The 15,218-nt window shown below is 47.1% G+C and overlaps 1 protein-coding gene across 1 annotated transcript in view; it reads right to left on the reverse strand.

The window, feature by feature from the left end:
* Positions 1-1,295: 1,295 nt before the first annotated feature.
* Positions 1,296-15,218, reverse strand: part of ITFG1 (integrin alpha FG-GAP repeat containing 1) — a 270,576-nt gene continuing 256,653 nt past the window's right edge. Inside the window, exon 18 of the mRNA XM_088458986.1 lies at positions 1,296-3,234. Coding sequence (XP_088315112.1) covers positions 3,175-3,234 — 60 coding nt within the window. The 3' untranslated portion in view covers positions 1,296-3,174. The remainder of the gene's footprint in view (positions 3,235-15,218) is intronic.

Genomic DNA, 15,218 nt, shown 5'->3' on the forward strand with positions numbered 1-15,218 from the left:
TATTACACACTTACAGAAAACAGGCATCCAGCATATTATTACACACTTACAGAAAACAGGCGTACAGTATATTACACACTTACATAAAACAGGCATATAGGATATTATTACACACTTACAGAAAACAGGCATACAGTATATTATTACACACTTACATAAAACAGGCATACAGTATATTATTACACACTTACATAAAACAAGCCTACAGCATATTATTACACACTTACAGAAAACAGGCGTACAGCATATTATTACACACTTACAGAAAACAGGCATCCAGCATATTATTACACACTTACAGAAAACAGGCGTACAGCATATTATTACACACTTACATAAAATAGGCATACAGTATATTATTACACACTTACATAAAACAGGAATACAGTATATTATTACACACTTACATAAAACAGGCATACAGTATATTATTACACACTTACAGAAAACAGGCGTACAGCATATTATTACGCACTTACATAAAACAGGCATACAGCATATTATTACGCACTTACAGAAAACAGGCCTACAGCATATTATTACACACTTACAGAAAACAGGCGTACAGCATATTATTACACACTTACAGAAAACAGGCGTACAGCATATTATTACACACTTACAGAAAACAGGCGTACAGCATATTTTACACACTTTCAGAAAACAGGCATCCAGCATATTATTACACACTTACAGAAAACAGGCGTACAGCATATTATTACACACTTACAGAAAACAGGCATCCAGCGTATTATTACACACTTACATAAAATAGGCATACAGTATATTATTACACACTTACATAAAACAGGAATACAGTATATTATTACACACTTACATAAAACAGGAATACAGTATATTATTACACACTTACATAAAACAGGCATACAGTATATTATTACACACTTACATAAAACAGGCATACAGCATATTATTACACACTTACATAAAACAGGCATACAGTATATTATTACACACTTACATAAAACAGGCCTACAGCATATTATTACACACTTACAGAAAACAGGCATACAGTATATTATTACACACTTACAGAAAACAGGCGTACAGCATATTATTACACACTTACAGAAAACAGGCGTACAGCATATTATTACACACTTACATAAAATAGGCATACAGTATATTATTACACACTTACAGAAAACAGGCGTACAGCATATTATTACATACACCGGGCATCCAGCGTATTATTATCACCTTTAAGTTCTGTAATAGCACTATTATACACAGTACAAAAACCACTGAGAAATGACAGAGCGCACCCATTTCTGAAATGTTACCTTCTCTTTAATTACAGATCATGGTTAGGAGAACACGGAGAACCAAAGTCATCTGATTGACAGTTTATCAGTTCACAGAACACAATTTACTACAAGTTACAGGAATGTAGCGGCCGGTGCAGAGAGATCAGCAGCCTATCGGTAGTACAAGTGTCAGCGTACAAGCAGAATGGCGCCCTGCACAGTAATAATGCCCATTCTCCACCACAGTCTTTATTATCCAGCTGTGGCCAGAAAATAATATTAGCAATAAATTAGCCCAGTTTACAGAATCTCCTATAAGCCCAGACACATTGCCCCATCCATGGCAAATTCTGTGGAGGTGGATGAGCGCTGGGGTGGAATAATATAAATAAGAGGACAGCAATATACAGCAGAATACAAGTGACATTACATGGAGCATATTTTATTTATTTATATATATATATATATATATATATATATATATATATAAAACACAAGAGCTAATAATAATAATATATATTTATATGACCTGTAAATAACTTGTATTATCAGTGAGTTGTGGTGTCATTGCTTTAGTGTTTATTAGGAAAACGTGTGTCTTTATTATACTGGAGAACCTTGTACTGTAATTTATTAATATGAATCGAAGTCGCCTCAGCCTGCGGTCCCGTGATATATATCCATCCTCACTGGCTTTTATTATCCTTGTAATTTACAGTAGGGGTTCATCCCATACATCTCCCCACCCACAGGAGCCAACGTTTGACAATGACTAAAGGTGCTATCGCACCCCCCCCCCCCCCCCAATACGAATGACAAACGGCAATGTTACAGTCAGCATGAAAACTGAGGCACCCCCAGGTATGGCTGCACCCGGCTCTGTGCGTCGTCAGTACCCCAAATCTGCAGGAATCTTTAGCGCAAACAACCAGAGCTGTGGTCAGTATCGGATGGCCCAATATTTGCAGTGATAGCTATATAATAATCGTCGCTACAGGTTACATCACACTTATACCATATTATCCAATAAGCCCGTGACATGGAGTGTTCAGCTGCCATTACCGACCGTTCGTGTACTGAAGGCGGATAGGTCGCTACCGCTGTTCAGAATATTCGCACTAAAACATAAATACACCATTTCTAATTTACACATGAATTTGGCAAATCCTTCATTAATCAAAAGGAAATACAATGAACCATGCTGCCTAATAACCCCCTGTATCGATACAGTCAATACGACAGTCACTGCACTGTCCATATTCCAAGGCAGCCATTTTGTGGGCTAGAGCAATATTCTGCCCATCATCTCCCTGGAAACTAGTGACATCACTGCAGAGTCACACAGAGATTGGTTCAGGTCACAAAATGGCGTTGTGCAGGCAATGGTTACACTGCAAAGCCTCTAATCTAATGCACCTCACACAAAACACCCTTGGTACACTTAATTTTAGATTTATCTTACAGCTTTCATTGAAGCTTGTGCAAACATGCAAAATTATACAGATGTAACAGGTATTACAATCTGAATTTCTATAATGGACAGTGATCACATACAAAGTCATTCCCAGAGATTAAAACAATATCGTTTCCCTTCTAACAAATTATTTTACACGGCAGAACGTAAAAAAGAAAAAAAAGGTCCTTTCAGGCGGAAAAAAAAAAATCATTGGGAGCCCTTTTCAGGGAGCGTAACGGGGCTGAACGTAATACAGGATTTCAATCTCATTTTTTTTAATACGCACCAATAAATTAACACATAATGCAAAATATACATATAGGACTACTCCTGGTGGTTGTGGCCTGGTCATGCTGCAAAATGGCCTCCAGTGGTAAACTCGTCGCTCTGTACGTAGCTGCGTAGCCCCAGGTCCCACATGCGTTGGTCGTAGAAAGGTTCCTCGGGGAATCACATTGCGTCAAAATGGAAGCGATGAGCCTCTTGCCGCTTCTCTCGGTCGTCCGCCTTCTGGAACACAGTAACGGGAAAAACACATTAGGAGGCCATTGTGAGAGGCACACGTATTATTCGCTAATAAGGGTCCAGTTTATAATGGCATTAATTCCTCTGCAAGTATTAATGATCCAGCACTCTCTATTCATAATGATTAAACAAGTCATTAACTGCTAACGAGCGTCTATGCTGAATATAGCTTACATAATTCACATTCACCCACTTAAATATGGATTAAAAAACACTGTCGCTCATTTCTCAATAACTGTAGTTCTAAGTCAAAGTTGAGCAGGGGAGATTAATCTTCCGGGAGGTTACGGCAGCGAGCGCGGGAGATGGATGAGCGGCGTCTAATTACACCGGTGAGAGGTGACCTGACGCACCTCAGGGGACGACTGGACGGCTCTCCCGCCTTTATAACGCTATAACGTTACGCTTCATCTCAGTAAGAAGGTAAAACAATACGAAAGGTGTCCCGGCATATACTAATAAGGATGATACATATGTTTGTGATGTCACAATTGTGACATTTTAAGGCACGACCAGTGGAAGTCAGGAGCCGGGGTAGTGTATACGCACACTGCATCTCTTCACAAGACAGCCGCTGTGACGCTGTAACGTAGCATTTCGCAGGCAGATACAGCGGCTGTGACACTAACGTAGCATATCGCAGGGAGATACAGCCGCTGTGACACTGTAACATAGCATATTGCAGGCAGATAGAGCCGCAGCGGCACTGTAATGTAGCATATCGCAGGCAGATAGAGCGGCTGTGACACTGTAACGTAGCATTTCGCAGGCAGATACAGCGGCTGTGACACTAACATAGCATTTTGCAGGCAGATACAGCCGCTGTGACACTGTAATGTAGCATTTTGCAGGCAGATACAGCCGCTGTGACACTGTAACGTAGCATATCGCAGGCAGATACAGCCGCTGTGACACTAACGTAGCATATCGCAGGGAGATACAGCCGCTGTGACACTGTAACGTAGCATTTCGCAGGCAGATACAGCGGCTGTGACACTGTAACGTAGCATATCGCAGGCAGATACAGCGGTTGTGACACTAACGTAGCATATCGCAGGCAGATACAGCGGCTGTGACACTAACGTAGCATATCGCAGGCAGATACAGCGGCTGTGACACTGTAACGTAGCATATCGCAGGCAGATACAGCCGCTGTGACACTAACGTAGCATATCGCAGGCAGATACAGCGGCTGTGACACTAACGTAGCATATCGCAGGCAGATACAGCGGCTGTGACACTGTAACGTAGCATTTCGCAGGCAGATACAGCGGCTGTGACACTAACATAGCATATCGCAGGCAGATACAGTGGCTGTGACACTAATGTAGCATCGCAGGCAGATACAGCGGCTGTGACACTGTAATGTAGCATATCGCAGGCAGATACAGCGGCTGTGACACTAACGCAGCATATCGCAGGCAGATACAGCGGCTGTGACACTGTAACGTAGCATATCGCAGGCAGATACAGCCGCTGTGACACTAACGTAGCATATCGCAGGGAGATACAGCCGCTGTGACACTGTAACGTAGCATTTCGCAGGCAGATACAGCGGCTGTGACACTGTAACGTAGCATATCGCAGGCAGATACAGCGGTTGTGACACTAACGTAGCATATCGCAGGCAGATACAGCGGATGTGACACTGTAACGTAGCATATCGCAGGCAGATACAGCCGCTGTGACACTAACGTAGCATATCGCAGGCAGATACAGCGGCTGTGACACTAACGTAGCATATCGCAGGCAGATACAGCGGCTGTGACACTGTAACGTAGCATTTCGCAGGCAGATACAGCGGCTGTGACACTGTAACATAGCATATCGCAGGCAGATACAGCGGCTGTGACACTAACGTAGCATATCGCAGGCAGATACAGCGGCTGTGACACTGTAATGTAGCATATCGCAGGCAGATACAGCGGCTGTGACACTAACGTAGCATATCGCAGGCAGATACAGCCGCTGTGACACTAACGTAGCATATCGCAGGCAGATACAGCGGCTGTGACACTGTAACGTAGCATATCGCAGGCAGATACAGCGGCTGTGGCACTGTAACGTAGCATATCGCAGGCAGATACAGCGGCTGTGGCACTGTAACATAGCATATCGCAGGCAGATACAGCGGCTGTGGCACTGTAACGTAGCATATCGCAGGCAGATACAGCGGCTGTGGCACTGTAACGTAGCATATCGCAGGCAGATACAGCGGCTGTGACACTAACGTAGCATATCACAGGCAGATACAGCGACTGTGACACTGTAACGTAGCATATCGCAGGCAGATACAGCGGCTGTGACACTAACGTAGCATATCGCAGGCAGATACAGCGGCTGTGACACTAACGTAGCATATCGCAGGCAGATACAGCGGCTGTGACACTAACGTAGCATTTCGTAGGCAGATACAGCGGCTGTGACACAGTAATGTAGCATTTTGCAGGCAGATACAGCCGCTGTGACACTGTAACGTAGCATATCGCAGGCAGATACAGCCGCTGTGACACTGTAACGTAGCATTTCGCAGGCAGATACAGCGGCTGTGACACTGTAACGTAGCATTTCTGCAGGCAGAGACAGCGGCTGTGACACTGTAACGTAGCATTTCGCAGGCAGATACAGCGGCTGTGACACTGTAACGTAGCATTTCGCAGGCAGATACAGCGGCTGTGACACTAACGTAGCATATTGCAGGCAGATACAGCCGCTGTGACACTGTAACGTAGCATATTGCAGGCAGATACAGCCGCAGTGGCACTGTAACGTAGCATATCGCAGGCAGATGCAGTGGCACTGTAACGTAGCATATCGCAGGCAGATACAGCCGCTGTGACACTGTAATGTAGCATTTCGCAGGCAGATACAGCCGCTGTGACACTGTAACGTAGCATTTCGCAGGCAGATACAGCGGCTGTGACACTGTAACGTAGCATTTCGCAGGCAGATACAGCGGCTGTGACACTGTAATGTAGCATTTTGCAGGCAGATACAGCCACAGTGGCACTGTAACGTAGCATATCGCAGGCAGATACAGCCGCTGTGACACTGTTATGTAGTATTTTGAAGGCAGATACAGCCGCTGTGACACAGTAATGTAGCATATCGCAGGCAGATACAGCCGCTGTGACACTGTTATGTAGTATTTTGAAGGCAGATACAGCCGCTGTGACACAGTAATGTAGCATATCGCAGGCAGATACAGCTGCTATGACACTGTAATGTAGCATTTTGCAGACAGATACAGCCGCAGTGGCACTGTAACGTAGCATAGGGCAGGCAGATACAGCCGCAGTGGCACATATATAGGCACGCCGCGTATCATTTTAGTCAGCAGAAGCTGCTTGTGCGATCTATTCACATTGCATTACCAAGAAGACACATTTTAAAGGGAAAAAGTTGCATGAAAAAATGCTCTTCGCTACCAAGTCGCACAGCGCTCACGCGTTATGTGCAGTGGCGGCAGAGTCTGAATGTGTATAAGAAAGGCTACGATGCTGCGGCCTTCCCTCATGCCAGGGACCGTTGTGCTTTATCTGTGACTTTGTATCTGTGTAAAACGAATACCTGCTGCAGCCCGGGGGGTGTGGTGTAAGAGATAGACAGTAATTAGATAGACAATGTAAATACAGAACCCAGATGTTAGACAGACAATAGGTCGACAAGTACAAAAGGTCGACAAGTACAAAAGGTCGACATGTAAGAAGGTCGACAGGGTGAAAAGGTCGACACAAAAATGGTCGACACAAAAATGGTCACCATGTTTTGTTTTTTTTTTTAGCCCTAATCTTCACCCTAACTCTAACCCTCCCTCCTGGTGCCTAAAGCTAACCGTCAGGGTAGGTGCCTGACCCTAACCGTCCCATCTAATGCTTAACCCTCCGGTAAGTGCCTAACCTCAACCCTCCCTCCTGGTGCCTAACCCTAACCGTCTTGGTAAGTGCCTAACCCTCCAGTAAGTGCCTAACCCGAAAAAAACAAAAAAACAACGTGTCGATCATTTGTGTGTCGACCATTTTCATGTCGACCTTTCGACCATGTCGATCATTTGTACCGGTCGGCCTTTTGTACCTGTCGACCTTTTAACTGTCTAACATCTGGGGTCTATCTAGAAATTGTCTAACTAATTACCGTCTACAGTCCAGAACCCACAGCCTGGTGCCTCTGTGACTGGTGCATGCCGCAAAGTCTGTGGTGCGCCAAATGGGGCTATTTGGCGTGATTGGAGAATAGGTGTATATGGACACATCTGTATCTGCACTTTCAGCCATTCTGATAAAGGATCTAATGTGTCTGTGTGTAAATACCATTAGGCACTTTTCTTGGAGGGTATCCAGGCACATAGTAGACATTCACCATGTTGACATTACGGTCGTCATCCTCAGAACATCGACATCTGAAATGTTGATATCCTCAGAATGCAGACTATCAGGGGCCGACATGAGCACTGTCGGCCTAACAGACCGCACCCATCTTGGCGCTCGGTCATGTCACAATCACAGAGTTACTTTATTCACATATAAAACATGTTTTGAATAAATACTAATTTCTAAAGACTTAGAGAATAACGAGATGGTATAACCGCATGTAACCAGCAGATAACACGTCCAGGGACAAATCTATATCTAAGGGAATAAGGGACAGCTGCCAACTATGGTGTGACACTCTGGGGACGTGAGAGTGACCATCCACACTCTGCATGACATCAGTTATAATTAACTGCAAGAGCTCGGGGGTCTCTATTACAGGACAGACCGTTCTCTTATATAATCCGGCAGATTTATTTATAGCATGTGCAAGGAATAGGCAGATAATGGAGCCACGGCCCTCAGGGCTAAGCTACCTGCCGAGCTTTAGATCTGCGCTCTTTATACAGGACAGCAGTGATACTATAATTCGTAAACTGGAAATGTTTAACGCGGCAGCTGCAGTTTTAGGTTATACATTATAGATTGTCCATATCTGTCCCTATGGGGTCTATTTACTAAGCAGTGTTAGGAGACGGAGTGAAAAGTGATAAGGTGCCAGCCAATCAGCTCCCGACTGTCATTTTTCAAACACAGCCTGTGAGATGACAGTCGGGAGCTGATTGGCTGGCACCTTATCACTTTTCACTCTGTCTCCCAACACTGCTTAGTAAATAGACCCCTATGTACAGTAAAACACAAATAAAGTTGGTCACAGCTGCGTTTTGATCCTGAGATGGGACAAGTTGGTGGAGCACAGAACACACTGTACTTCCTGTGACAAGACACCAGTATAAAGGCGGCCTGTGCAGGGTACCTAACATCTGGAAAGCTACTGTAAGCCACGTAAACCAATCAGATCTAACTGTACACAGAAAGAGGAATTTGATTGGTCCCTGAAAATATTTCCCTGCGCACAAGGTTTCACAAAGGTCAGCAAGTGGTCTGTAATCTGCTTCATATACAGAACAATGAGAAAACTCCACATTGACCAAATGAATGAGTATTTATTGGAAACATAACAGACAAAGATGTGGTAACGGGGCGAGATAATAATGTTCATTCAGTTCACTATCAATCGGTAACATCGGACCCATATGCACACTTGCACAAGCCCTGACCTCTCTCATTCATATACTAGGAGAACATAGCAAAACAATTGGTAACATCGGACCCATACGCACACTTGCACAAGCCCTGACCTCACTCATTCATATACTAGGGGAACATAGGGAAACAATCGGTAACATCGGACCCATACGCACACTTGCACAAGCCCTGACCTCACTAATTCATATACTAGGGGAACATAGGGAAACAATCGGTAACATCGGACCCATACGCACACTTGCACAAGCCCTGACCTTACTCATTCATATACTAGGGGAACATAGCAAAACAATCGGTAACATCGGACCCATACGCACACTTGCACAAGCCCTGACCTCTCTCATTCATATACTAGGGGAACATAGCAAAACAATCGGTAACATCGGACCCATACGCACACTTGCACAAGCCCGGACCTTAATCATTCATATACTAGGGGAACATAGCAAAACAATCGGTAACATCGGACCCATACGCACACTTGCACAAGCCCTGACCTTACTCATTCATATACTAGGGGAACATAGGGAAACAATCGGTAACATCGGACCCATACGCACACTTGCACAAGCCCTGACCTTACTCATTCATATACTAGGGAAACATAGCGAAACAATCGGTAACATCAGACCCATACGCACACTTGCACAAGCCCTGACCTTACTCATTCATATACTAGGGGAACATAGCAAAACAATCGGTAACATCGGACCCATACGCACACTTGCACAAGCCCTGACCTTACTCATTCATATACTAGGGGAACATAGGGAAACAATCGGTAACATCGGACCCATACGCACACTTGCACAAGCCCTGACCTTACTCATTCATATACTAGGGAAACATAGCGAAACAATCGGTAACATCAGACCCATACGCACACTTGCACAAGCCCTGACCTTACTCATTCATATACTAGGGGAACATAGCAAAACAATCGGTAACATCGGACCCATACGCACACTTGCACAAGCCCTGACCTTACTCATTCATATACTAGGGGAACATAGGGAAACAATCGGTAACATCAGACCCATACGCACACTTGCACAAGCCCTGACCTTACTCATTCATATACTAGGGAAACATAGCGAAACAATCGGTAACATCAGACCCATACGCACACTTGCACAAGCCCTGACCTTACTCATTCATATACTAGGGGAACATAGCAAAACAATCGGTAACATCGGACCCATACGCACACTTGCACAAGCCCTGACCTTACTCATTCATATACTAGGGGAACATAGGGAAACAATCGGTAACATCAGACCCATACGCACACTTGCACAAGCCCTGACCTTACTCATTCATATACTAGGGGAACATAGGGAAACAATCGGTAACATCGGACCCATACGCACACTTGCACAAGCCCTGACCTTACTCATTCATATACTAGGGAAACATAGCGAAACAATCGGTAACATCAGACCCATACGCACACTTGCACAAGCCCTGACCTTACTCATTCATATACTAGGGGAACATAGCAAAACAATCGGTAACATCGGACCCATACGCACACTTGCACAAGCCCTGACCTTACTCATTCATATACTAGGGGAACATAGGGAAACAATCGGTAACATCGGACCCATACGCACACTTGCACAAGCCCTGACCTTACTCATTCATATACTAGGGAAACATAGCGAAACAATCGGTAACATCAGACCCATACGCACACTTGCACAAGCCCTGACCTTACTCATTCATATACTAGGGGAACATAGCAAAACAATCGGTAACATCGGACCCATACGCACACTTGCACAAGCCCTGACCTTACTCATTCATATACTAGGGGAACATAGGGAAACAATCGGTAACATCAGACCCATACGCACACTTGCACAAGCCCTGACCTTACTCATTCATATACTAGGGGAACATAGCAAAACAATCGGTAACATCGGACCCATACGCACACTTGCACAAGCCCTGACCTTACTCATTCATATACTAGGGGAACATAGGGAAACAATCGGTAACATCGGACCCATACGCACACTTGCACAAGCCCTGACCTCTCTCATTCATATACTAAGGGAACATAACAAAACAATCGGTAACATCGGACCCATACGCACACTTGCACAAGCCCTGACCTTACTCATTCATATACTAGGGGAACATAGGGAAACAATCGGTAACATCGGACCCATACGCACACTTGCACAAGCCCTGACCTTACTCATTCATATACTAGGGGAACATAGCGAAACAATCGGTAACATCAGACCCATACGCACACTTGCACAAGCCCTGACCTTACTCAGTAATTGCTACCAGCCAAGCACGCTATCAGTGCTATGGCTGCTTTTGGCCACGCTATCAGTGCTATGGCTGCTTATGGCCACGCGCAAGCCATCAGTGCTATGGCTGCTTATGGCCACGCGCACGCTATCAGTGCTATGGCTGCTTATGGCCACGCGCACGCTATCAGTGCTATGGCTGCTTATGGCCACGCGCACGCTATCATTGGTATGGCTGCTTATGGCCATGCGCACGATATCAGTGCTATGGCTGCTTATGGCCACGCGCACGCTATCAGTGCTATGGCTGCTTATGGCCACGTGCACGCTATTATTGCTATGGCTGCTTATGGCCACGCTATCAGTGCTGTGGCTGCTTATGGCCACGCTATCAGTGCTATGGCTGCTTTTGGCCACACGCACGCTATCAGTGCTATGGCTGCTTATGGCCACGCTATCAGTGCTGTGGCTGCTTATGGCCACGCTATCAGTGCTATGGCTGCTTATGGCCACACGCACGCTATCAGTGCTATGGCTGCTTATGGCCACGTGCACGCTATCAGTGCTATGGCTGCTTATGACTAGGCGCACGCTATCAGTGCTATGGCTGCTTATGGCCACGTGCACGCTATCAGTGCTATGGCTGCTTATGACTAGGCGCACGCTATCAGTGCTATGGCTGCTTATGGCCAAGCGCACGCTATCAGTGCTATGGCTGCTTATGGCAACGCGCACGCTATCAGTGCTATGGCTGCTTATGGCCACGCGCACGCTATCAGTGCTATGGCTGCTTATGGCCACGCTATCAGTGCTATGGCTGCTTACGGCCACGCGCACGCTATCAGTGCTATGGCTGCTTACGGCCACGCGCACGCTATCAGTGCTATGGCTGCTTATGGCCACGCGCACGCTATCAGTGCTATGGCTGCTTATGGCCACGCGCACGCTATCAGTGCTATGGCTGCTTATGGCCACGTGCATGCTATCAGTGCTATGGCTGCTTAAGGCCACGCTATCAGTGCTATAGCTGCTTATGACCACGTGCATGCTATCAGTGCTATGGCTGCAAATGACTACGCGCACGCTATCAGTGCTATGGCTGCTTATGGCCACGCTATCAGTGCTATGGCTGCTTATGGCCACGCGCACGCTATCATTGCTATGGCTGCTTATGGCCACGCGCACGCTATCACTGCTATGGCTGCTTATGGCCACGCGCACACTATCAGTGCTATGGCTGCTTATGGCCACGCGCACGCTATCAGTGCTATGGCTGCTTATGGCCACGCGCACGCCATCAGTGCTATGGCTGCTTATGGCCACGCTATCAGTGCTGTGGCTGCTTATGGCCACGCGCACGCTATCAGTGCTATGGCTGCTTATGGCCACACGCACGCTATCAGTGCTATGGCTGCTTATGGCCACACGCACGCTATCAGTGCTATGGCTGCTTATGGCCACACGCACGCTATCAGTGCTATGACTGCTTATGACTACGCGCACGCTATCAGTGCTATGGCTGCCTATGGCCACGCGCACGTTATCAGTGCTATGGCTGCCTATGGCCACGCGCACGCTATCAGTGCTATGGCTGCTTATGGCCACGCTATCAGTGCTGTGGCTGCTTATGGCCACGCTATCAGTGCTATGGCTGCTTATGGCCACACGCACGCTATCAGTGCTATGGCTGCTTATGGCCACACGCACGCTATCAGTGCTATAGCTGCTTATGGCCACACGCATGCTATCAGTGCTATGGCTGCTTATGGCCACGCGCACACTATCAGTGCTATAGATGCTTATGGCCACGTGCATGCTATCAGTGCTATGGCTGCTTATGGCCATGCTATCAGTGCTATAGCTGCTTATGACCACGTGCATGCTATCAGTGCTATGGCTGCAAATGACTACGCGCACGCTATCAGTGCTATGGCTGCTTATGGCCACGCTATCAGTGCTATGGCTGCTTATGGCCACGTGCACGCTATCAGTGCTATGGCTGCTTATGGCCACGCGCACGCTATCAGTGCTATGGCTGCTTATGGCCACGCGCACGCTATCATTGCTATGGCTGCTTATGGCCACGCGCACGCTATCATTGCTATGGCTGCTTATGGCCACGCGCACGCTATCAGTGCTATGGCTGCTTATGGCCACGCGCACGCTATCAGTGCTATGGCTGCTTATGGCCACGCGCACGCCATCAGTGCTATGGCTGCTTATGGCCACGTGCACGCTATCAGTGCTATGGCTGCTTATGGCCACACGCACGCTATCAGTGCTATGACTGCTTATGACTACGCGCACGCTATCAGTGCTATGGCTGCCTATGGCCACGCGCACGTTATCAGTGCTATGGCTGCCTATGGCCACGCGCACGCTATCAGTGCTATGGCTGCTTATGGCCACGCTATCAGTGCTGTGGCTGCTTATGGCCACGCTATCAGTGCTATGGCTGCTTATGGCCACACGCACGCTATCAGTGCTATGGCTGCTTATGGCCACACGCACGCTATCAGTGCTATAGCTGCTTATGGCCACACGCATGCTATCAGTGCTATGGCTGCTTATGGCCACGCGCACACTATCAGTGCTATAGATGCTTATGGCCACGTGCATGCTATCAGTGCTATGGCTGCTTATGGCCATGCTATCAGTGCTATAGCTGCTTATGACCACGTGCATGCTATCAGTGCTATGGCTGCAAATGACTACGCGCACGCTATCAGTGCTATGGCTGCTTATGGCCACGCTATCAGTGCTATGGCTGCTTATGGCCACGTGCACGCTATCAGTGCTATGGCTGCTTATGGCCACGCGCACGCTATCAGTGCTATGGCTGCTTATGGCCACGCGCACGCTATCATTGCTATGGCTGCTTATGGCCACGCGCACGCTATCATTGCTATGGCTGCTTATGGCCACGCGCACGCTATCAGTGCTATGGCTGCTTATGGCCACGCGCACGCTATCAGTGCTATGGCTGCTTATGGCCACGCGCACGCCATCAGTGCTATGGCTGCTTATGGCCACGCACACGCCATCAGTGCTATGGCTGCTTATGGCCACGCGCACGCTATCAGTGCTATGGCTGCTTATGGCCACGCGCAAGCTATCAGTGCTATGGCTGCTTATGGCCACGCGCACGCTATCAGTGCTATGGCTGCTTATGGCCACGCGCACGCTATCAGTGCTATGGCTGCTTATGGCCACGCGCACGCTATCAGTGCTGTGGCTGCTTATGGCCACGCAGTGAATAATTTATGCACGCCCCTGCAACGTCGTTGAAACGCACTGGCATGCCTGCGTTCGCCCGACCAACCCACCGTCACCACCCACAAACAGCCCTTCCTGTCAATCACTCTGCTCTAGGTCTGCAATCGCAATTCTGTTTGCAATTGCTAGTTTGCGCACTGCGATGCAAACGCATGCGCAGACCGCAACAATCGACCAATTGCGTGCGTCTTTGCAACTGCGATCCAAGATGAATCAGGCCTGCACATCGCTCCTCGGAGCCTAGGTGATTGACCCAGCTGTAGTATACTGTACGATGGCGCATCCATCAGACGCTGAATGTGCACTTTTATAGAACGCCATTATATTTTGCTAAGCATTAACGGCTGCAATCACTGCAGACAACGATGAACACGTAGCACATGCTCGCCATGAATTGTGCGCACGCCCCTTTGCTTACATTACTTTCTCCAGTCTCAGGATTTGCTATGATGAATGAAATGAGATTTGTGCACTTTGCTTTCATGGCCGCCAGCTGTAAATCCTCACGTGAGCAGGGCCCTACCTACCCACCCTCCGTTATCACGTCTGCATTGATCTGTCCCTGTTCTATGTATGCCCACGTTCTCCCACCTCTATGGAGCATTATACATCTACAACACAATGATCACCACCTTTGTGTACAATATACAGGCGGTGGTGTTGGTGGCTTTCTGGCATAAAACCGTAGGAATGCTTCATATTATTACACAAAAGACAATCTATTATTACAATACGTGGATCCTCGTTCCTGTGGATAGATAACTGCCATTACATACTGGGATTGTGTCACTGAATGCCCCTGTACATAACAGGACAGGTCCTTCACAGACTGGGATCACAGACCTGATCT

Source organism: Taudactylus pleione, unplaced genomic scaffold, assembly GCF_031769625.1.
Source record: "Taudactylus pleione unplaced genomic scaffold, aTauple2 ptg000885l, whole genome shotgun sequence".
In the NCBI taxonomy this organism is placed as follows: domain Eukaryota; kingdom Metazoa; phylum Chordata; class Amphibia; order Anura; family Myobatrachidae; genus Taudactylus; species Taudactylus pleione.